The sequence below is a fragment of the Salvia splendens genome, chromosome 2, assembly GCF_004379255.2.
Source record: "Salvia splendens isolate huo1 chromosome 2, SspV2, whole genome shotgun sequence".
Lineage (NCBI taxonomy): Eukaryota > Viridiplantae > Streptophyta > Magnoliopsida > Lamiales > Lamiaceae > Salvia > Salvia splendens.
Genome location: NC_056033.1, coordinates 34,249,611 through 34,272,465, shown reverse-complemented (window position 1 = coordinate 34,272,465; position 22,855 = coordinate 34,249,611). Strand labels below are relative to the sequence as shown.

At 36.3% G+C, this 22,855-nt stretch overlaps 2 protein-coding genes across 4 annotated transcripts; one reads left to right on the top strand and one right to left on the bottom strand.

Moving 5' to 3' along the window:
- The first annotated feature begins 1,219 nt into the window (after window positions 1–1,219).
- On the top strand, window positions 1,220–9,266 carry LOC121792346 (ATP phosphoribosyltransferase 2, chloroplastic-like). The gene is made up of 11 exons (XM_042190251.1): window positions 1,220–1,591; window positions 1,722–1,781; window positions 3,988–4,101; window positions 4,357–4,422; window positions 4,514–4,621; window positions 4,737–4,820; window positions 7,952–8,053; window positions 8,136–8,249; window positions 8,320–8,400; window positions 8,491–8,610; window positions 8,918–9,266. The coding sequence occupies exons 1-11, from the start codon at window positions 1,358–1,360 to the stop codon at window positions 9,011–9,013; spliced, it is 1,179 nt and encodes a 392-aa protein (XP_042046185.1). The 5' UTR covers window positions 1,220–1,357; the 3' UTR covers window positions 9,014–9,266.
- Window positions 9,267–9,440: 174 nt separating this feature from the next.
- On the bottom strand, window positions 9,441–13,463 carry LOC121792347 (nifU-like protein 2, chloroplastic). Of its 3 annotated transcripts, none has more exons than XM_042190253.1 (5): window positions 13,208–13,463; window positions 12,993–13,101; window positions 12,112–12,422; window positions 9,752–9,985; window positions 9,441–9,618 (listed from the first exon to the last, which is right to left on the bottom strand). In XM_042190253.1, exons 1-4 carry the CDS (start codon window positions 13,346–13,348, stop codon window positions 9,794–9,796), a joined length of 753 nt encoding a protein of 250 aa, XP_042046187.1. In that variant the 5' UTR covers window positions 13,349–13,463; the 3' UTR covers window positions 9,441–9,618; window positions 9,752–9,793. The 3 variants fall into 3 exon arrangements, with proteins under 3 accessions (XP_042046187.1, XP_042046188.1, XP_042046186.1); XM_042190254.1 differs by having other exon boundaries at window positions 9,760–9,985; window positions 13,208–13,462; XM_042190252.1 differs by having other exon boundaries at window positions 9,441–9,985.
- Window positions 13,464–22,855: the final 9,392 nt, after the last annotated feature.

Genomic DNA, 22,855 nt, shown 5'->3' with positions numbered 1-22,855 from the left:
AAATATTTAAAATTAAATCTAACTTATAAAGTTTGTATAACTTCATATAATATAAATAGTAGTGTAAATTATCATGTATATCCTAATATAAAGTGGCAGTTGGGTGAAATACCACAAATATCCTTTTTAGCGGGAAAAAGTTACTAAAGTTGTGCCTTTTAATGATTGTCAATAAACAAATGCATTTTATAGGCCCATTCTCATAGTAAAAAGTTTATTCTTACATATCCAGAGTCCATCATAGTTTTAGATATTACTCTTACTTTATTCTATCATCTACTACTCTTTTTATCTCTCCTAATTTATTCATTTATCATATCTATTTTATTTTCATTTAATTCATCTAACGCAATTTCTTAAATGTGTTCGTAATGATAATGTTTCTCATTTTTAAGAATTTGTATTGATAGTGCTGTAGTATGTCATTGAAGTGTGATTGCTATGTCTGTATTAGATATTTTAAAGTATATTAATTAAATTTTTTTTGAAAAAAGTTGCATTTAATTAATTAAAATATCTAGTTATTTATCTAATTTACTGTTATTGTGCATTTCTTATTCCAATTATCTAATTTCCAATATTTGATCTTTATTCACACATATTTTCTTTATTTGTATATTTTATTCTAATTAACTCATACTCTTTGATTATTAGTCACACATCTTATTTTTATCATTAATTTTATTATTTTTACTCCACTTAGATCATAAATTAAAATTCTATAAATGTTTCATTAATTAGGGAGTAATAAATTATTCATTTAGAGTGAGATAAGTACATTTCTATTTTTTTAAATCTTCATATTGCTTTAAATTCTTATTTTTTATATATTTATTATATTTTATTTTCATTATTTGAAACTTTTATGTCCCGTGCATAGAACAGGTGTTAATACTAATTACTATTTAAACCCCATTATGATATTGACATTATGTCTAAAAATCATTTCTCTTAGAAAAATTGGTGCTACATAACATTCGAATTTAAATTCGTAGTGACCAAAATACTTGTCCAGCATGTAAAGAAGGTTACAAGGATTAGGTCATTTAGAAAGTATATTAATGATTTGACTAAAATAATTATTCTTGGATGAAAGTGACTATTAATGCATTTATTGCATTATACTGTTGTACATTAAAATGACAGTCATTTTACCTTCCAAATACAGAATTTGCTAGTAAAAGTAAAACGATGAATATTCCAATATTGATTTATCGAGATTCTAATCGTACGCCTCCCCGCACCCAATAATCATCTCTGGTGCGGCGGCCATTGATCTCTCTCTCACACACAGACACAACTCTTAACCCTCAAACAAAATCTCTGTGAGGATTTAGAGAGAGAGAGTAACTGGAAAATGTCTGTGGGGCGGACGATTTTCCTGCAGTGCCCATCGATCCCGCATTTCCCTAATTCATCCTCTTCGCCCAACCCCGTCGCAGTGAAATTCACCGTCTCATGCTGCTCGCTCGCGTCGCCGGCAGCCGTGGTTAACGGGAACCTGGAGAAGAGGTCTCACGACAGGAATGAAGTCCGCCTCGGCCTGCCGAGTAAAGGCCGAATGGCTACCGACACTCTCGACCTTCTCAAGGTAATGACAACAATCACACACATAAAGTTAAATACTAGTGCAGTGTATTTCATCTGCTGATTTTGGTTGCGTTACGAACCTTACTCACCATTCCTCATTTATCCTTTTGTTTGTGTTGTTGGCCGTGAAGGATTGTCAATTGTCGGTGAGGCAGGCTAATCCGCGGCAGTATGTGGCAGAAATTCCTCAGGTGCGATTACTTTCTTTTGTCGGATATTTTGATTAATCTGTTTGGGAATTTATGCAAGCATTTTACTTACTCTGCTAGTCACTGTTAATCTCATGTCTTTCTGTTTGTTTTGTGGGAGACGTCTCATTTATTTCTCTTTGGGAGATTTATAGCAATATTTTGTTCAGTTTGTATGGAGTAGTTGCTAACTAAAACTCATGTTTGAATATATACCCGTGGGTCCTTATGTTTACCTTTTGTAAACTACATATTCTTAGAGCCCGTCCCTTCATATGAATTTCACCTCTGACAATGTTTCTGGAGGGGGGTGGTGGACATTGAGGCAATATGATCCTCATTATCCTTGGTTTGAGGTTCAAGTAGGTTACCAGTAGGTCTGATTGTTGGTAAAGACAGGTCTCAAAGTAACTATTTGCTATTGGCAATGGATATGAGTGTGATTGCACATTAATGTGGAGGAAAACAACCTCAGAAAATCGATAAACATGATGGTTGTGCAGCGGGTGATATATAGGGGTTTTGTTGGAAGGTAATCATTGGATGATTTACCTAACTTTGAGTATGTTTTACATAAAGCTAGCTGGACCGAGAAGGCCTACTTGTCTGAGAGGGTGCAATCTGTCCAGATGACGCTGATGCAACCTGTCTTAAGCTTTAACCAATTGTTTCTTTCATTAGTTTGTCTGTCAAAAGGAGTAGCAAAGTTGATGGAAAGTAAAAATAAAATTTTGATGGAAAAATCATTCTCAACATGTCTTTTGGTAAGTGGTTGCATGACCTAAAGAATTGGGGAACTGGGTATTGCAAATATATTTAAAAAATGACATTGTATTGGGAAATAGTGGCGGTAATTCCAAAAAATTAAAATACTTTGATGTGGTGTAGGGTTATTGAAAGCAAATATGTGGCAAGAAATGGGATGATTACATTGTTGGTAGCACTAATCCTCAAAATCCATGGAAGAGCAATCACAAGTTTTATAATGATTTCATCATTCAATAAGGGGCCTTTCTAGAGGTGCTAGGCGACTAACGAATTGTTATCTGCACTATATCCCCATTATATCACATCTCTTTCTCACCAGTCACCACAAAATCCTATTGAATCCTTTGTCTCTCTTTGTGCTCTTTCTAAAGTCAATTGAAGGAGTTGAAGTCATAAATTCAGGATGATATTAGGTGAAGGGCCGTGGATCAATATTGAAAGTTCTATTGCACAATGTTTCATACTATAACTTTCTTATCCCCTTTCCATTCTTTAAATACTTTTTTGGGGGATTACTAATCCCTTTGTAATGACTCAACTCATTTTTTTATTGCTATATTTTTTTTATTATCAGGATTACAACTATACTCCACCTTTCTCAAATTTTATAAGTAAAACCTGAACATGACACAACCCATAATTTTGGTCCTGGTACTAGTATTCTCAAAATGTTGCTTAGCAAATTTCTCTTTCTCATCGCTAGGTTATTGGGGGTGGTCAAACCTACATTGACCTTAACTTCTATAGGTTTTAAGAGCTTGCATGGATTCCTGAAATGTCTTAGATGTATTGTTTTGGAATATGAAACCTTTGCATGACATATTAATCATAATATGCATATGTATGTCGAATATATGTGCTTGCAAAACTATGGAGAGCTTGTGCATGTATACTCATATAAGCCCTACTATCTTAACATATAGTGTAGAAATGATAAATAGTACTCCCTCCGTCCCACAAGAATATGCACTTTGGGTTGGGCATGAGTTTTAATGCACAATTAAAAAAAAGTAAGAGAGATAGAAAGAAAAAGTAATTAAAGTATTGTTAGTGGAGAATGAGTCCCACCTCAATAGAGAGAAAAAAGTTTCCAAAAATTGGAAAGTGCATATTCTTGATGGACGGACTAAAGGAAAGAGTGCATATTCTTGTGGGTCGGTAGGAGTAGTATTTCTCACAATTGAACCAATGTAGTCTCTCATCTGATGGGTGGACTTTCTCATGTTGGAGAAAGGTAGTCGATTTTGCCATATATTTCTTGTCAAGTGTACTAACTCAGAACCTTCTCTACATGTGTCAATGTATTGTTGACTTAAAACAATAACCCCCTAAAGAGTCTATATTTGTTTATACATCCTAGCATTTGTTTATATGAAAATTCTCACTCTTCACATATGTATCGTTTTATAGTGTAACTAAGTTTGGCTACTTTATATTACAGATTTCAAATTTGGAAGTTTGGTTTCAACGCCCTAAAGATGTTGTAAGGAAATTGGTATCTGGAGATTTGGACCTTGGAATTGTAGGCTTGGACACTGTCTTGGAATTTGGACAGGTAAGTTATGGTGTTGTCCTCTGGTTTTCTTAATACTGTGATCATTAGTTGCTTTGCCCAATTAGTATAGGTCCTACAGTCTTCCTTGCTCAAGCTTGCTTGATTGAACCTTTATCTGACACTAGTATATGCATGAAGTAAAACTTAGCCTCCACTGATGGGCATTTCTCTAATTATCTTAATGCACATTTCTTGATTTCGATTGGCAACTTATTGTACTTTGGATTTGATAATCAACATTTGCATACTTTGCAGGGAAATGAAGATCTCATTCTTGTCCATGACTCTCTAGACTACGGAGATTGCCGTTTATCTCTAGCAGTAAGTAAATGGCTTATTGTTGTGCTATCAATATGCAAACTCCTGTTATTTAAGCTCTCATACCAAGGAAAATATCCCTTTTCTGTGTTAGATTCCCAAGTACGGCATATTTGAGAATATAAATTCGTTGAAAGAGTTAGCTGAGATGCCACAGTGGACACCTGAAAGACCTCTAAGAATTGCCACTGGCTTTACATATGTATGGTTTATATGAAAATTCTCATTCTTTACCTTTCTTTTTTCCCTCTCCTTTTTCTATTTATGATTTTCTTTCAGTACAGAAGATTATGCTTGACCAAGAATTTTGCATGCAGTTGGGTCCTAAGTTCATGAAAGATAATGGTCTTAATCATGTAACATTCTCAACAGCTGATGGTGCTTTGGAAGCAGCTCCTGCTGTAAGTAATAAACTTTTTGTGTTTGTGATAGTGTATGATGGTGCTACTTAATAATTTGTTGGTTTCTTTCCACATTCCTTTTCCGTGTTTCTAATTTGCTTATGATTTTGCTATTCTTCCCTTTTCTATTTTACATATGTATATATGCATGCATATATTCTCTCTGCTTCCTATATGGACCAGATGTTACAGAGAGCTGAGTGAACTGTATATGAAAACAAGTAGTACTTGATTTTCCAGAAGTCCAATCCATATTAGTGATTCTGCAATCTGCAGCAATACACATTGTTTGTCACGTGAACCTAAAACCTCTAAGATCACATAGTCTCATGAAGCTTATTTGTTTTTCTTTTGCTCAAAGTTGAACTATAGAGGGGCATGGGGTTAGTGATTGAAGCCTGTGATAAAGAAGAGATGCGTACTTAGTCAGTGTTAGTTAGGATTTGATTAGATTTTATTTATTAATTTACTTCTTTAATTAGTTAGTTGTTAGCAGATTTGAATTTTGAATTAAGTTGTTGCAGATTTCTCTCATTTTGTAAGTCTATATATTGAGGCTCTTTAAGTGGTGAAAACGATCTTTTGGAGAGATCAGAATTTAGACGGCGTAGCCGTGGCCTCCTTCGTGAGGATTGGCCTCCTTCGTGAGGATTATTTCTTGTTCCAGTTTGATTAGTTATATTGAGTTCCTTCCCTTTTTCGTTTATCTTCTTGTTCATTAGTCTCGAGCCTTTACTCCTAACAATTGGTGCGGTGAACGATGGTCAACTCTCGGGGAGATTCACGCCTAGACGGTTTGGAGAAGGCTACTGAAAAACTCAACGCCCAGCTCCAGCAGACGAACGAACGGGTCTCGGCATTGGGGTCAAAACTCGACTCCATGATAGAGGAAATGCGTGCGGGTTTCGCGGCCCTCAACCACAAGTTCAGAGCAACGCCGGAGGACGGTGCTTCCTCTGAAAATCGGGAATCTAATTCGGTGCCAGCCGGAAACAAATCAACGTCGCCAATGCCAACTTTTGATGGATCTGAGCCTCTCGCGTGGCTCGCGAGGGCAAACCAATATTTCCTCGTCAACAAAACATCATCGGATAGACGTGTCGACGTTGCCATGCTCGCCATAGACGGACCAGCCAAGCCTTGGAAGCAATTGCTCGTTCATCGCTGCCCCTCCTTATCGTGGGACAAGTTTGTTCAACAGCTCTTGCAACGTTTTGGTGATACCATCACATCAGAAAGCTGCGTCGCTGGCAATTCATCCAAGTACAGTAGTAAGGATCCTTTTTCTATTGTCTATGTTGCAAAAAACCAGCCAAAAATTCCACCCAGAACCAGCAATAATTCTGCAGCTATCCTACCCACCGTGACAACACCATTGCTGTCCTCTAGCCTGTCTACAACAGCCCTGCAGGAGATACCGCCTATTACCACGTCAACAATCCACCCTGATATCGATACCAAAGCGGACAATAAAACACCCCTACACTTGGTAGTACAACAGCCTATTCATATTTCTGTTTTAGTGCCCCTGCCATCTCCTACCAATCCGCCTACACCAACAGTGGTGACAACACCGTTGTGGTTCTCGAGTGCTGATATTTCACTGTTTCAGCCCTTCTTCCCTTTGCTGCGACGTACAGTTCCTGCAGCTGCTGCCGGGCTGGCCACAATCATGTATCTACCTCTTCTTGTTCATGGGCACATTCCTTGGTTCAGCTTTTCACCTCCTGGCCAGAAGCATGAATGGGAGCCTCCACCGAACCATGTAATTGGTTTCAGTTTTGAGCTCAGCCTTGAGGGCAAGGCTGTTTTGAGAGTGAGGCAATTGATAAAGAAGAGATGCGTACTTAGTCAGTGTTAGTTAGGATTTGATTAGATTTTATTTATTAATTTACTTCTTTAATTAGTTAGTTGTTAACAGATTTGAATTTGAATTAAGTTGTTGCAGATTTCTCTCATTTTGTAAGTCTATATATTGAGGCTCTTTAAGTGGTGAAAACGATCTTTTGGAGAGATCAGAATTTAGACGGCGTAGCCGTGGCCTCCTTCGTGAGGATTATTTCTTGTTCCAGTTTGATTAGTTATATTGAGTTCCTTCCCTTTTTCGTTTATCTTCTTGTTCATTAGTCTCGAGCCTTTACTCCTAACAGCCTGCCTTGTGGATATACTTTAGTTATAATTAAATGGGTTGGATCTACTCAATTTTGTTTTTTTCTAGAAGCTTGAAATAATATTTTCATGGAATACTGTTCAAATAGTTGCTTGTCAAATTTAATAGTAAGATTTAAGAAAAAGGAAAGCAGATACAACCCAATAGCTACTATACTCATTAGAAAAAGCTTTGTTTTTTGTCCCTAAAAGTTGTCTTTATGAGTGCAAACAGCCCTTTTAGTTTCCATCAGCACAACTGCACAACTAATGCAGCAACTGACTTTTGTTGTTTATGTACAGCATGGGCTGTTTTACTTAGCACCAGTACGTTATGTTTGAGCTGGCATTGTTATCTTTCTCATGATTCAAGCTGCAGCAGGATATCATAATATGGTGTTTTTTAGCACAATGATCATCATAAAGTGTATGTTGATTTCCGAGAATGCTGCATTCCCTACATTTAAATCAACTGTCAGAGAATTGGGGTAGAGACAAACCCTAATTCAGTTTCATTATGTTCTAAAGTGATATGGTAAGCCCATAAAGAATCTCGAAATTCACAGCTTTCTTACTAGGTGAACCTTAGGAATATATTTGAGCAACCTCGAACATTGCTTGCCCATTTCCTAAAATCATACACATAAGTTTATATGCACCAAGTCACACGTAATTTGTTAAGTTAAAGCATTCACTTAATCATTGCGATGACTGCTGAATAGTTGATGTTAGCGGTTTGTATTGTTATGAGTTGATTATTCCTTCTTGTGCCTCTGTGAGCTGTATTAAACTACTCATGTTTAAATTGCATCTATGTATGTCCTGTATTTGTCTATAGATTTTTAGTGCAGCATCACAATGCTGCAATATTCTCCAAGGTCCTTGCTTGCAGTTTATGGATGGAAGCATAATTTCCTGCATTAGTTTTGATGTCATTCAACCTATAAATACTGATTGCTTTTCTCCCTTTCACCTCCTTCAAGATGGGGATAGCTGATGCCATTGTGGACCTTGTGAGTAGTGGAACCACATTGAGAGAAAATAATCTGAAAGAAATTCAAGGTGGAGTCATCGTGGAAAGTCAGGTAACTGCTTTAAGGTGGACTCAACCTGGTTGCCAGTGTTTCTGTTCACACTATCTCCTTTGACCTTGGTTTATCATTTCAGGCTGTACTTGTGGCCAGCAGAAAGTCATTGATTCAGCGAAAAGGTGTGCTAGATATAACTCACGAAATGCTGGAAAGACTGGAAGCACATTTAAAAGCTGTTGGTCAGTTCACGGTACGAGTTGTTTCTTTCTTGATGTTGACTTATTTGTTGCATTGTAGTCTTTTATTTACTTCCATGACAGGTAACTGCCAACATGCGTGGAAGCAGTGCAGAGGAAGTGGCTGAGCGAGTTTTAAGCCAACCATCATTATCTGGGTTGGAGGTCCGGCTTGCTTGTCCTGTGCACATAATGCTATAACACATTTTATCTGTATGAAAGCATCTTACTTGGTTTCATGCCTTTTGTACACAGGGACCTACTATTAGTCCAGTTTTCTGCAAGCGTGATGGGAAGGTAGCTGCTGATTATTATGCTATAGTTATTTGCGTGCCAAAGAAAGCTCTGTACAAATCTGTTCAGCAGCTGAGGATGGTGAGCAACAATCTTTAATCTTATACTATCTATCAGCCTATACTCGTGCATGTATTAGTTGTCAGCAAGGTTTGCTCTTGGTTTCTGTCGCTCATCGTACCGTCTGTCTTCTGATGAGATAATATTTTACCACCAACACTCTATTCTTATGACTTCTAAAACCTGCATCAAATGATGTCTTGTTTGCATGATGATCTGTATACCTGCTCAGCGATGTGTTATTTACCTGCTCGATGCCATATGTTGATACTGGATAGTCTCCAAACCCGTTTGATGAATTTCCAACTTAACACATTCTCTTGTGCAGATTGGAGGTAGTGGAGTTCTTATTTCACCTTTGACCTACATCTTCGATGAGGAAACTCCAAGATGGCGTCAGCTTCTTACAGTTTTGGGGCTCTAGATATATGATCTGTCAACATTGCTTGGTGAAGTTGAAGCCCAGCCTTCTAAATAATTGTTTCCTACGGATTCTGTTATTTAATTTTATTTGTAGAATTAGTTAAATCATCTCATGTTGTATCAAAACTGTTTCTTGATCACTGTATTATCCGTGCTTTGAAAGACTTCAGGTGCAGTGTTGCTTCATGTAATTTGACCTCGGTAGAAAACCATCTGGAAAACATTTTTCATCATCACTTTCTTTTTTCTGTTTATTCATCCTTTTTGTTACCATCTGATCTGGAAATAACGTTATTTCTGTGGATGTGTACAAATTGCCAGTGTTAGAGAATATGGTAATTCAGATTGTAATAGCATTGTATCTGTAATTTGCATATGTTGTATGATCAACGAAATATGAGATGAAAGACAAGGATACACTACACATGTAAATGAGAGATAAGAAATTAACCATTGTAAAACATTTCCTCACTTTGGGAATACACTGTTGGGTCGTTTCAATATACAGTATACACTAGCAACCTCCATAATCGATGCTGAGAAGCATATAATTATTTTATAGCAGTTTTCGCATTGAAGAGAAAGGGAAGAGATTGCTGCAGCCTTCTGCATAACACAAACCAGCACAAATTTCTTAATGGCACAATGTAAACAACAGTCTTGACATATGTAGATACCTCATGCAGTTTTTAAATCGTTTTGCATATTTAAATATCACTCATTGCATGGTATCCTGTACCTAGATACCTCATCAGAGACATGATTGCCATTTGAGATGTATCTACGAGAGAAGCTGAACCGCTGCAATGGATGGAATCTTTTCTCGAAGTTTCTGGGTCACAGCAACCCGAACAGTCATTACACCAGCTGCAGGACCTGATATTCGCACTTTGACTATTGGCTCCTCAATTTCTACTAGTTCCAAATCCCCACCAGCTGCTCCAATGAGGTAAGGTCTTATTTCTTCAAGCACCTAAAGGAGAAGTTACCAACATTAGTCCTTTATCCATTTGGAATAAAACGGTGACAATAATGTTTAAAATACATATATGAGCAGTGATGATATTCTTGATGTCATAATCCAAAACTCTTGGTGCGAAAAAATGATATTCTTCGTATTTTGGTGATACTAGAAGTAAACCAACAAATGAATCTTGTAATCAAGGAATAAGACCTCATCAACCTCTTCCTCAACTTCTTGAAACAAGTTTGCCCACTTCTAGAGGTAGAGGTATAACTATAACACATCCTAGAGAAACATCATCCATGCTTCAAAATTTTGGATAAATTGGCATTTCATCACCCAGGATTTACAGGACGATATCCACCTTCTAAAATTATAGCCCATAACAATTAACAATCAGGCAATATATTTATTGAAACCCAATACTAATCCCAATCATGCGATCTCCATGCCACTTAGCTCAGCGGCAGCAGAAAATTATCTTAAATCACCAGTTAAGCCCCACAGAGAAGTAGAACTTTTTCGGACTGCAATATACAGAACGACTTCTTATTTCCTCAGCCACAAATATAATTATTTGAAATATTCACCTCTGTGCTGGAGACAACTAGTTGATCCGGATGGTACAGGCCAAAACCAATTGATACAATATAAAAATAGTTTTTAGCTCAAACCTCACATCTTATTTTTGTAGCTGGGGATTCTGTTGGAGCTGTCAGGCAGAACTAATAATCAGAAGACCTGTAAAAGTGTTCTAGAAGTGCTAATTGTGAGGGCAAGTTGGAAATGGGACACTGTTATGAAGCGATATATTGTTTGTTAGGATTTTCTTATAACTAAGACCACACATAGTACAGTGCCTCTAACACCTCCTGCGGGTTAAAATGCTTGAAGTAATCCACAACACAAGCAGTTGCCATTCTGGAATTTGGCCAATCACACCATGGGCTACGTCCTGCACTGTCCTCATTTCTTTTCACTGTCTAACAGGATACTTGGTCTCAAACTTTAAAGTGTTTTTTCTTCTCTGATAGAAGGCTTAAGCTCTCCAGCATTCTATTTTCTAGTGGTTTCATGTCTTACTCAAACAAGTCTTTTCAGTAGGGATAGTGATGCATAGGTGGTAAAATAGGGCTCTTTCATTTTCAGAAATATTGTAAGAAGAGCGATTGACCGAGGCCAATTTTGCAACTTGATATGGTCAATCTAAATCATTTGGTGCTCAACGTACCATGTTGGTGCAGGAGCTAATTCCATGAGTCAAAGCTATTGGTTGAGAATGAAGAAAATGCATTCTTAGGAGTATAGAGGTAGTAGCAAGGGTGGAACAGCAAGTAGGAACCAAAAATGTAATTTCATGAAATTAGCGCATTTATTTTCAGCAGTTTGTTGTTTGAAGAAAACTCTCACTTTAACTGGTATTACATGAAAATAAAATAAGAAAAAATAGATGAAGAATTTTAAGGCTCAAGTCTATGCAGCAGATAAAGCAGGCTGATTTATATGCTTCAAGAGCAAGGGATCGAGCAGAAAGCTATGGTGTTTGCCAATGATGAGTAACAATCAGATATCAAATAAAAAAATTAAGGCTGGAGATGATAAACTCATTCTGATATAATAATAGTCATTTGTGGTAGGAGCTTTATAAAGAACAATGCATGTTGTAAATACATTGTTTAGTTCCTTAACTTCCTTTTAAAAGGAAGATATGGCCAATAAGGTTTCTAAAGATGTGTATAAATAAAGGATAGAGAATGGCAAAGGACAGATGACAAGTCAAGGAGCCACTCTGCAAACTATTAGGGCCTTGAAATGAATTTCTCTGAAGTTTCACCTTCTAACTGTTCAAGGGAAAATTTAAATGGTATAATCTTAACAGAGAGGTCAATCACTGCATGTCAATTTAAGAATTTACAGTCTACAAGAGCCACTGAAACCAATACGAAGTTCAAAACAAAAACATAAGGCTAAACATATTTCAAAATATAAATATTAGGCTTGCACTCACTCAACCTTGCATAAGCCACAAATACTATTATCACTTTCAATGAGCTAAAACTTAGTTTACAAAGTACTACTACTACTTTTAGCAAAATAAAAGGATAAAGAATAATAAATGTTAAAAAAGTATTTACCTTCTCTATGTTCTCTTCATTCAGCTCTAGGCCTGTTTCTTCATCAGGTATTGATTCCACTGCAATAACTTCAGGGATCTTTTCCATTAAACGGCGCTCAATGCCCATTTTCATTGTCACAACGGAACTAGGACACGATCCACATGCCCCTTGTAATTTTAGTTTGACTACATTTCCATCAATTTCATGCAATGCAACATTGCCCCCATCTGAAATAAGATAGGGTCGGATCTCATCCAACACGCTCTCAACATTTTCTGCTGTCAGAGGCAATTCCACAGCCGAATCAGGAGTGGCAACAGCCTTTATTCCTGCACAAACATTGCATATATTTATACATTAGTACCGCTACGGTATATTTAGGAAATGAAGACGAGCATTATTCAAACATGGCCACAACCGAAAAATTCATGCCAGAACATATTAAAGGAATTATCATATCACACTAGTAAATCCAACTATCCAAAAAACAATATCTTTCTTACATTATGATGACGTAATAGATAACAAAACAGACAGTAATGAATTATTAATAACATTCACAAATACCACAATTATTCTCTGTTGAATGGCTGTGATTTTGACAAAACATTGCAAGTTCTCCTTCTCATTATATTTTCATAATAAATTACAAACTGAAGGTCAACAAAACCTTAATTTGTTTGGAGTTTAGAGACGTCATTAGTAATTTTATCATCTCAATAATTACATAAAACAATTTAGTACTCGATTTCATATAACCTCATCCAGCAATAAACTAGAGGACATGTCTCAATCAGTTCATCATATGCGCCCAATTATCAAAATTCACAAAAAAAACAGTCATTTACCAAACGCGGCTTTCACACAAATCAAACAACATATACGAACCCTAGGATTACCTGGCCGACAAGTTGAGCTTGAGCTACGCCGCAGCTGATATGACGAGGACGGAAACACCCAATTGATTGTACCGAAAACCGAAATCCGAGCGCCGAATAAGCTCGAGACCTGCATAAAAGCCACGATAAGATCATAATCCCCAATAGCAACAATAAAACCGCAGCTTCATAACCAATATATATACAATCGAAGGGAGTGGAAAGAATAATTGAACCTTAGGTGAAAGAGGAGAGCGTGAGAGGGCAGGGGCAGAGGCGGAGGAGGAAGAAGAACAGGAGGAGTCTAGGGTTTTGTGGAGCTTGCAGCTGTAAGCAAAGGGGGCGGAGGGAGAAGTAACCGCCATGGCCGCATGCATCGGAATCGATGGGAGCTTCGGTTCAGAGAGTTGCAAAAGCCAAACGGAGAATAATTTTTATGGTTAGTTTTTCTTCCGTCTCTGCACCTTAATTTGAAGGCATCTTTTTAACAAGTACTAATAACATTAAAAATTTAATACTACTACTAAGATAACAGTCAGTTGATTTTTACAAAATAATAGCTTTATTCATGTCCACGAAAAATAATTTTATAGTAAATAATAGTACTATAAAATAATTAAATTCAGAATCACATTTACATGGGCATTTCCACGTTTTAATTTTCACTTTTCCAATTCATAACCTTCCTTATTTTTACTATAAAATAATATTAATAATAAAATGGAAAAACAAGTATACTATTAGGGCATCCGCAGCGGACGTCAGACCGGCGTGCCGGACGTCCGCCATTGTGTGCATGTGACGCGGATACGGACATCCGCTGCGGACACCGCAGTTCCGCGTCCTTCCGCTGACGTCCGACGCGACATCCGTGCGGACGTCCGCCATTGCGTTGACTCTCACGGACGTCAGCGCGGACGTCCGGATTATTGCATTAAATTTTTTTTAAAAAACTCTATAAATACATCTCGTTGTACTTCATTTCATTCGCACCACTTGTATTAACGAGTATCTCTCTCTAAAATACTTTCCTTTCGAAGAACAATGGAGCATCACGATAACGATTACCCCGCTACAAGCGAGTCACAGTCGCCTTATTTTCCCGGCGGCGGGAGTACGTCGGTGTCCACCGCGATGCCCCAAATGCCGGGGATGATGCCCCAACCTCAAATGGCGGCGGGGATGATGCCCGGGTACTACAACATGTACCCGAAGTGGTATAGTATGATGCCCCAAATATCCCAGATGCCCGGGGCGAGTGCCGGAATGCCCCAAATGCCAGGGATGATGCCCAGAATGCCAGGAATGATGCCTGGAATGCCAGGGATGATGCCCCATATGCCTGGTATGATGATGCCGGGGATGATGCAGGGGTCGCCGGCGGCTGCGGGGGGGAGTAGGCAGGGGGTCCCCCAATCACCGGTGGACAACGTCTACCGACCCTATATGGATTTACTGTCGAAGGACAACCCCCCGAGTTCTCCTCTCGAGACTCAGTTCATTGGCATCGACACGTTCTCGATTGAGGAGTTGGAGCTATCTCCGATCCGGGATTCTCCCACAGACGCACCAACTACGATAGGGAGGAGGAGGAGGAGGACACGGAGAGTGAGGGGCAGGGGACGGGGCAATACCTCGCCCGTCCCGATGTACGGTGGTGAGGTGGGGGAGGGGTCCAGCGGGAACAAGAGGATCGTCTGGAGCATGGAGGAGTGCATTGCATTGTCAAAGGCGTGGATCAGTGTAGTGGAGGATCCCTACGTCGGGGCGAACCAACACATCGACAGGATGTGGTGGCTGATTAGCCAAAGTTACCTCCTGTTCAAACCGCCAGGGGGGAAGCCTCACAACGGAGAGCAATGCCTGAAACAGTGGGAGCGGCTGAGGAGGCAGCTCAACCGATTTGCCGGCATTTACACAAACAACCTCCGCTCAGCAACCGGCGGCATGTCTTCCAAGGATGTGAAGCTTCTGGCGCACCAGCAGTTCCCCCGACAGTGAAAAGGGGTTCGGGGAATTCAAATATTGAGAGGTCTATCTTGTGGTGCAGTCTTCGTCTAAGTTCACTGCGGGCGTTGAATCTGGCTGGCCGAAGCGGACGAAGATCAGCGCCTCCGGGGAGTACAGTACCAGTGCTGGTTCCCACGAACTCCCCCCGCCGAGGCAGAATTCCCGACACCCATATCGTCGAACCGTCGCCGTCGCCCAGTTGGGAAAAAGGCGGCACGCGGACTGCGAGAGGAAGCGCCAGCGGATCCGCTGAGGCCCAATCGGCAGTGCTCACCCAAAACAATCCCGAGAACCCCTCATTCGCCCGCACCGCAGCACATGAAACCTTGTTACATGCGATGGTTGAATGACGCCAATCGACCAACCCCCATTACAAGCGGTCGCTTAAACCCCTCATCAACAGTGTGCGGCGCGATTTGAGGTTCGGAGACATGTCGGGGAATGACGACGAGGGGGGTGGCGGTGGCTACGACGACGAGGGTACTGGCGGCGGGGAATCCGAGGAATGAGTCGACGGTTTTTTTATCTATGTAATTTTTTTTTAATTACTATGTATGTTTTTTTATAATTATGTGTCTTTTTTTTAATAAAGTGGTTGTAAGATCTCCGTATTTGCGTCGAATTTTTAATTCCGTAAATTGTTTATATCCGTAAATTATTTAATTTGTGAATTTGTGAATTTTTATTAATGTGGGAAGTCCGTCGGGATGTCCTTGGGGATGTCCGCCACTGTGCAGTAGGATGTCCGTATGACGTGGCATCCGCAGTGGGAAGTCTGTATGACGTGGCAGGAGGTGTTTTTGGAATGTTCGCGAGGATGGACATCCGCGCCACTGCGGGTGCCCTAATTGATTTGATTGACTTTAGGATAGTAAAATCCAACTTTTGCTGCTAATGTATGCATATGATTTTATTTCAGGACACTGTTAATAAAAAAAATTCTACAATGTCATATATAGATCTTTAGTGGTAGACGTTCTTCATTGAACATTTCCCTTCAATCATTGTAGAGGTAAGAAGTACTGCAAAATATATCTTTCAGGAAAAAAATCGTTTGCTTAAAGAGTGTTGATAATCAACCAAAATTTGGACAACCAAATAAGGATATATTAGTAATTTTATGTATTAGTTATATATTAAAATATTAAATGCAGTTAGTGGATATATTAAAATGACTATATTATCCTTCAGCCTTTTTCAATTTTTGAACTCCCTCCCTTTTAGGATTTTTCAAATTTGAATTTAAAGATATGGATAAAAAAGTAAAAAATTAATTCACAAATTTTTAAAACATGACCTCAATGTTCTGCACATTTCAAATTAAATTAAAGTAAGATGTACCAGAACATATTTATAATATTATGTACTGTACAAATTATATTAAAATATTAATTAATATATTATATAAAAATACTGTGTACACAATATTTTAGCACTTTTACTGTTTTTACGATTTTAAATATTGAATGTGTTGCAAAACAAAGCTAATTTGATGGTACACTAATACACAACCATAATGCTTTAAATTAAGAGAGAGAACATAATACTGTGTTTTATTTTTAAAATTCATCCAATTTTTTGGATTAATCCATTCCATCAAATATAGCTCGACCCATCCAATTATTTTGCTAGATTCATCAAATTTATCATCTTCATCAATTTTTACTTATTTTTTGGGATTCATTTTGTTAATCCTGAAAATCGACCATCCGTTCATCTTCCAATATCGAACACAATAAAAAATCCAAAAAAACAAAAAATCGAAGAGTCCCAAATCTGCAAAAATCCAACAAAATTGAAGAATATCCTAAAACTTGCATTCTCCAACTTTGAAATTATAACTTCATATCAAAAATTAAACATTGACAGCAATAAAACTCACAAACCTAAAAATAAAAATGCAATTCCCAATCAAAAATTTCAAAATCAAAATGCAGAGAACAGCAATCCATAACTCAAATGCAATTCTATCTTCAAACCCACAAACCCATATCCAAAAAGTTAAAGTCTGAAAATGGCTCAAGAAGGTAAAGACACCTCTCTTCACCGCCAAAACTCCGCCACGTCGGAGGACCATACCAAAATGGTGGGTGGCGCCGTGGCGGCGAGGTTAGAAAACCCTAGATTCCCTAATTGAAAGTTGAGGAATGAGGGAAAGAGAAGAGAAAGTGCGAATAGGGAAAAAGAAAAATGAAAGGGGCGGGCGGGGTGAGGTCTGAAGCACGAAGAGCGGTGGCGGCGTCGATCTGTTGCCGGAAATTGAAGAGTAAGAAGATCGGTGAAGGGATAGGCCGAGAGAGAAGATTGAGAGTTGAGAAAGGAAAGAATTACTTAATTAAATATTAAGTGTCATAACATGTAATTTGTTTAAGAAAAGAAAACGTGTATCTTACTAGTTACGATATACGGAGTACTTATTAACCTAAAATACATTAAAAAATATTAGTACTTAATATATTATATAAAATATAATTAAAAATTAAGTATTATAGCATCTAATTTGTTATTAAAATTCCTAATTTTTGCTAAGAAAAGAAAACGTATATCTTACTACCTATGATATACTAGTAAACTAAAATAATACTCCCTCCGTCCTAAAAAAATATGTTCATTTAGGACTGCACGAGAATTAAGAAAAAATTGGTAAAGTAAGAGAGAGGAGGTGAATGGTAGTTAAAATAGTGTTAGTGGATAGTGGAACTTATATTATTAAATAATGGAATGTACATACTTTTGTGGGACGGACGAAAATGGAAAGTGCACATATTTTTATGGGACATGGGAAGTATATAAGTATATAAAAATATTGCGTACACTTAGATCTTTTAGTAGTAGCACTATGTACGTTATTATGTACGATATATTAACCTAAATTAAATGAAAATATTAATTAATATATTAATATAAAAATATTGCGTACACTATATTTTAGCACTTTTACTATTTTATGATTTTGAATATTGAATGTGCAGCAAAACAAAGCTTATCTGAAGGTACACTAATACACAACCATAATGCTTGAAATAAGCAATAATAATATCAATGTATTATAAATTTTTTGAAGAGGTTTTTTTCTGTGAAGTTCAGACTGCAATATTTTAAAAAATCTAATTTTGAAAAGTAGAGAATTAAGTTACAAATTATTAAATTCTTAAAATCAAATTATTAGTATATCGTATATCAAATTTAATTTGTTTCATGATATAGTGAGTAAAGCTAAAAACTCTAATATTTTATAAAGCAAAGGAGAAAAAGTTAAATAGATGAGTTAGGAACATGTGATTATTTTTTTGATCTAATTTCATAAATTTAAATTTGGTAAATTGATTTGATGAATATCTACTTTGCATTGCTAAATAGCATCGAAATTTGTGAGATTAAATCTTGTAGGAGAATATATATTTATTTAATATATTAAAGTAAGAGATATCTTGTATAAAATTTTAATTAAATCAAAGTAAGATGCAATCAGTCAATAGTAACCTAACTTACATTAAAATATTAACACAACATAAATATATCAGTATTCACTGCAAAATCAGTCAATCTTGATGACAGACTGTGCTTGATCAAAATATCAAAATAATTAATTTCACTTATTCAATCATGGCGCAATGCCAGAATTGGTGGAAAGGGCGCAAATTTCATTTTGGTTAAACATTATTTAGGGGTAAGAATATAGTAACTAATAGTTGAGAATCTACGTTGAATTTGCTTTATATCATTAATTTTCTCTCTCTTTATTAGGAGTATAAGTTTTTATAAATATTCTCTCTCGTCTATTTCCATATTCCTATTTCGTCTATTGTTACGATTTTTTCTCCTTCAAAATCTGTTGGTCATCTTCCCTCTTTGGGCTCTTATTGAAAACAATTTCTCATTCATATTAGTGATGAGAAAATATATCTACAAATTGAAGGCCCCACCACAATAGGAAGCATGGAAATTAAAGGAAAACAAAATGGCAGATAAAATAACGGGAATTGAAGTTAAAAAATTGCTAGTCATGGGACGAAACAAGTTAAATACACTGATAAGCGAAAATAAATAAAAATTCACTTAGAATATACTAGTATAAAATAAATAGCCAATTATTTAAATTCTTCTTTAATTAATGCAGAATGATATATGCACACCAAGTGTTCGATTAAAGTCTTAATTAATTGTTGGGGTTAATTCAACATCCACCAAGTTTTTAAACTTTTATCCTTGATTTATTGGAGTTGAGGAATGATATTTCCATCAATTTTAACTCAAAATTACTGTGCAAACAAATGGAGACTTTCACATTGCAGAATATACATAATGAAGATCACCAATTACATTAAATAGGACAAATACTAAGAAGATGATATTGAAATCATATTGCAGAAAACAAAATAAGTCCAGAGAAGAAAATAAACTACTTAGAACATTGTAAACTGAATTAAACATCGACGGAAATCAAAATAAACGAAATGCTTAGAACATAGTAGTGAACTGAATTAAACATCGCTTGAGCTATCTTGGGTTAACACCACAGGGAATAGGCTGGAAGATCCTTCTTGATCCTTTTGTGTAGTACCCAGCTTCATGTCCATAAATATATCATACAACTTCAACAAAGGAGGGTCGTCCAATAGCAAGCCATCAATTGGTTGGTCGTTACCAACCGATGAAAGCCGGCGGAACAACTCGTTCACTTCTTGCTTCAATTTTGTCTGGGCTTCTTTGAGGCTCCTGTACAAGGCTTCCAAACTTTTGGTGGGAGATGGTTCATAAAGGCTCAACTTTTGCTTCTTTGTTGGTGTTTCGTACGTCGTAGCATACTCCCTTTTCGGAGTTAGGTTCCTATTTGGGGTATTGGGTTTGGGACTTTTTGTGGGAGTATTTTTCTTGAATGGGGTATGTTTGGAGCTTTTACGATCAGCCATTGTTAACAATGAATAATGAGTGGAGTGTAGAGAATAGGACTCACTATTTATAGTTAAATATGGACTTTTGGATACCCAAAATTAGTTGTGTTTGCTTTGGAATCTACAATAAGAATGAGTGGAGTGTAGGAGTAGTGAAATATGGATGTTTGGATACTCAAAATTATTTGAGTTTTCTTTGGAATGTACAATGAAGATTAGGGCTGGGTCGATATGATATACCGTATCAAAGATTTTGTTTCGTTATCATACCGAAAATATCGATATGAAAGAATTTCATATCGTTATTGTTTCAAAAGTTCGGTATACCGAATTTTGGTATACCGAAATTTCGATATACCATTTAGAATACCTGTATACCAAAAAATATAATTTCAAAACTGAAAAATAAAACTAAAATTAATATAATTTTAACATAGTAAAATAAATTATACTACTACTATTATTATTATTATTATTATTATTATTATTATTATTAATATTATTATTATTATTATTATTATTATTATTATGGCTGCCAGTGTCAACATTTTTTTTTTCAGAAAGAGAGGGAGACGTTTGAATTCCCCCAAAATCAGTAAGGTGAATGAGAGAGGGAGACGTTTGAATTCCCCCAAAATCAGTAATCTCATCATGGCTGCCAGTGTCAACATTTTTTTTTCAGAAAGAAGAAGGGAGTAAGGTGAAGGAGAGAGGGAGACGTTTGAATTCCCCCAAAATAGCAATCCCATCATGGCTGCCAATGTCAACATTTTTTTTTCAGAAAGAAGAAGGGAGGAAGGTGAAGGAGAGAGGGAGAAGAAGACAAATGAATTTACAGCTGTGTGCATGGGTACTAACATCTATTTTTATCTAGGGAAAACTTTATATAAGTATACTACTGCTATGCAGTAATTCTTAGTAATATTTAGTGTGTTTCGAGAGATTTGGGAGTACTCAAATTTGTACTCATATTTTTTTATTTTTGGAATAATTCTATTTGCTAATTTTCTTGCATTTATAGTTCAATAATTAATTTATACTTCATAATTAACAAATTATTTTACGTATCTCCATAATATCACAATTATGTAATACTCCATCCTTCCCCAGTTTAGGAGTTAGAATAATTTATGACATGAGTTTTAAGAAATTGGTGGAGTGTGTAATAAATGAAGTGAGATGGTGGAGTGCAATGTTTTGAAAACCAGACTGGTAAGCGAACCGACAAAGCTACTAGTTCACGGTTTAACTGGTCGGACCTATTCAACCACTGGTCGGGTCGTTTTACTGTAGCATATACAATTAAATATATATTATATAAATATATAGAAATTTATAACAAGATATGGTTGAATTTTATCAAAATTTATATTTATAACATTACAATTTAGTGAATTACAATATGTTATTAAAATTAGTTCATGGTCGAACTGGCCGGCTCATCCGGTTCAATACGGCTCAATGTGCTGGCGGTTTTATGCGATGAACCGGACTGTAATGGACGCAGGTTCGCTGCCGAACCGGTCCGACCGGCCGGTGCGGTCCGGTTTTCAAGTCACTGTGTCACTTTAAGAGGTGTTGTTATTTTTACATTGCAACATTAAATCTTAATGACGAGGTTTGATTTATCTCAATCAAGACTAATGTCGTTGGTATTTCTCTTACTAACCAAATGAAACAATTGGTTACTTACATTAATAAAAAAGGTTGGATGAGAGTAAATTACTAATTGATCTATCTCGTTTGTAATATTAGATCTTAAGCATATTCAAAATTTATCTAATCAAATGCAAACGTTATTAAAGGGGTTGGATGAGAATAATCACTAATTATTAAGGCAATTAAAAAATTATTTTATCAAATCACCAATTGATCTAGTATCTATTTTGCATTATGAGATCACAATCACGACTAGGGCTGGGGAAAAATATCGAAAAAATGATCTAGTATCTATTTTGCAATATGAGATTACAATCACGATAATGCCATTAATTTGTTTTTATTACAAATCAAATAGTTACTACTACATCCGTCCCACAACAAGAGTAACATCACATTTGGTGTGAGCACGACTTTTAATAAGTACCATTTATGGTAAAAGTGAAATGTGACTCTTATTGTGGGACAAACCGAAATAGCAAAATATGACTCTTATTGCGTGACGGAGGTAGTAGATGACAATAATTCACTCATTGATCTATTTAGTTTGCGACAATTTGAAGAATGACGAGGTTTGATCTAGTTCACTTCTTATCACAAATGGAATAGTTCACTCTGATCTATCTATTTTTTGTGATATTAGACGTCAAGTATATTACAATTTGAAATGCATTCATATAACATGGATGCAGCCCGTGACGGATCCAAAAATTATATTTCAAGGGGTCGAACATAGTAAATAAATGAATGAATAAAATATTTAAATAATGGGAAATTGGTCTCTAAAACCATGAACTTTGCCTAAAACTTGGTATTTCCTATGAACTATGTTATGAACTTAAAAAGTTATTTAAAATATTATAAAATATATCACGGTTGCCTATGTTAAATAAGATTTTGATGAAAATATCTTATTTGAGTGAGTTTGGGAAATACCAAACAAAATGCAAAGTTCATGATATTATATACCAATTTCAAAGTTCATGGGAAATACCAAATTTTAGGCAAAATTCATGGTTTTAGATACCAATTTCCCTTAAATAATTAATATTATAAAAATACATTATAATTTAAGGGATATTATCTTTCAATGCGAGCGATAGTAGATTCATACGGATATCCATATTTAAAAAACGACTTAGAATATATCACATGATTAAAACTATTTGTAAAATTTTGTATTAATTTCAATCTCGTCCAAATATGAATCAACTTTTTTTTTTCTTGATTTACAGTAGCACTAGAAGAACCACAATATATTTTCGAAAATACCTCTCCATAGATCTAAAATCTATACATAAGGGACTATATTCGAGAAAT

Bases quoted from the DNA above. Each gene is read 5' to 3' on its own strand.
- LOC121792346 (XM_042190251.1), top strand. From the start codon at position 1,358: ATGTCTGTGGGGCGGACGATTTTCCTGCAGTGCCCATCGATCCCGCAT. The intron at 4,102-4,356 runs GTAAGTTATGGT...CATACTTTGCAG, and splicing joins CTGTCTTGGAATTTGGACAG to GGAAATGAAGATCTCATTCT. The intron at 8,250-8,319 runs GTACGAGTTGTT...CTTCCATGACAG, and splicing joins AAGCTGTTGGTCAGTTCACG to GTAACTGCCAACATGCGTGG.
- LOC121792347 (XM_042190252.1), bottom strand. From the start codon at position 13,348: ATGCATGCGGCCATGGCGGTTACTTCTCCCTCCGCCCCCTTTGCTTAC. The intron at 13,102-13,207 runs GTTCAATTATTC...GCTTTTATGCAG, and splicing joins GCTCTCCTCTTTCACCTAAG to GTCTCGAGCTTATTCGGCGC. The intron at 12,423-12,992 runs GTAATCCTAGGG...ATGTTTGTGCAG, and splicing joins AAGCTCAACTTGTCGGCCAG to GAATAAAGGCTGTTGCCACT.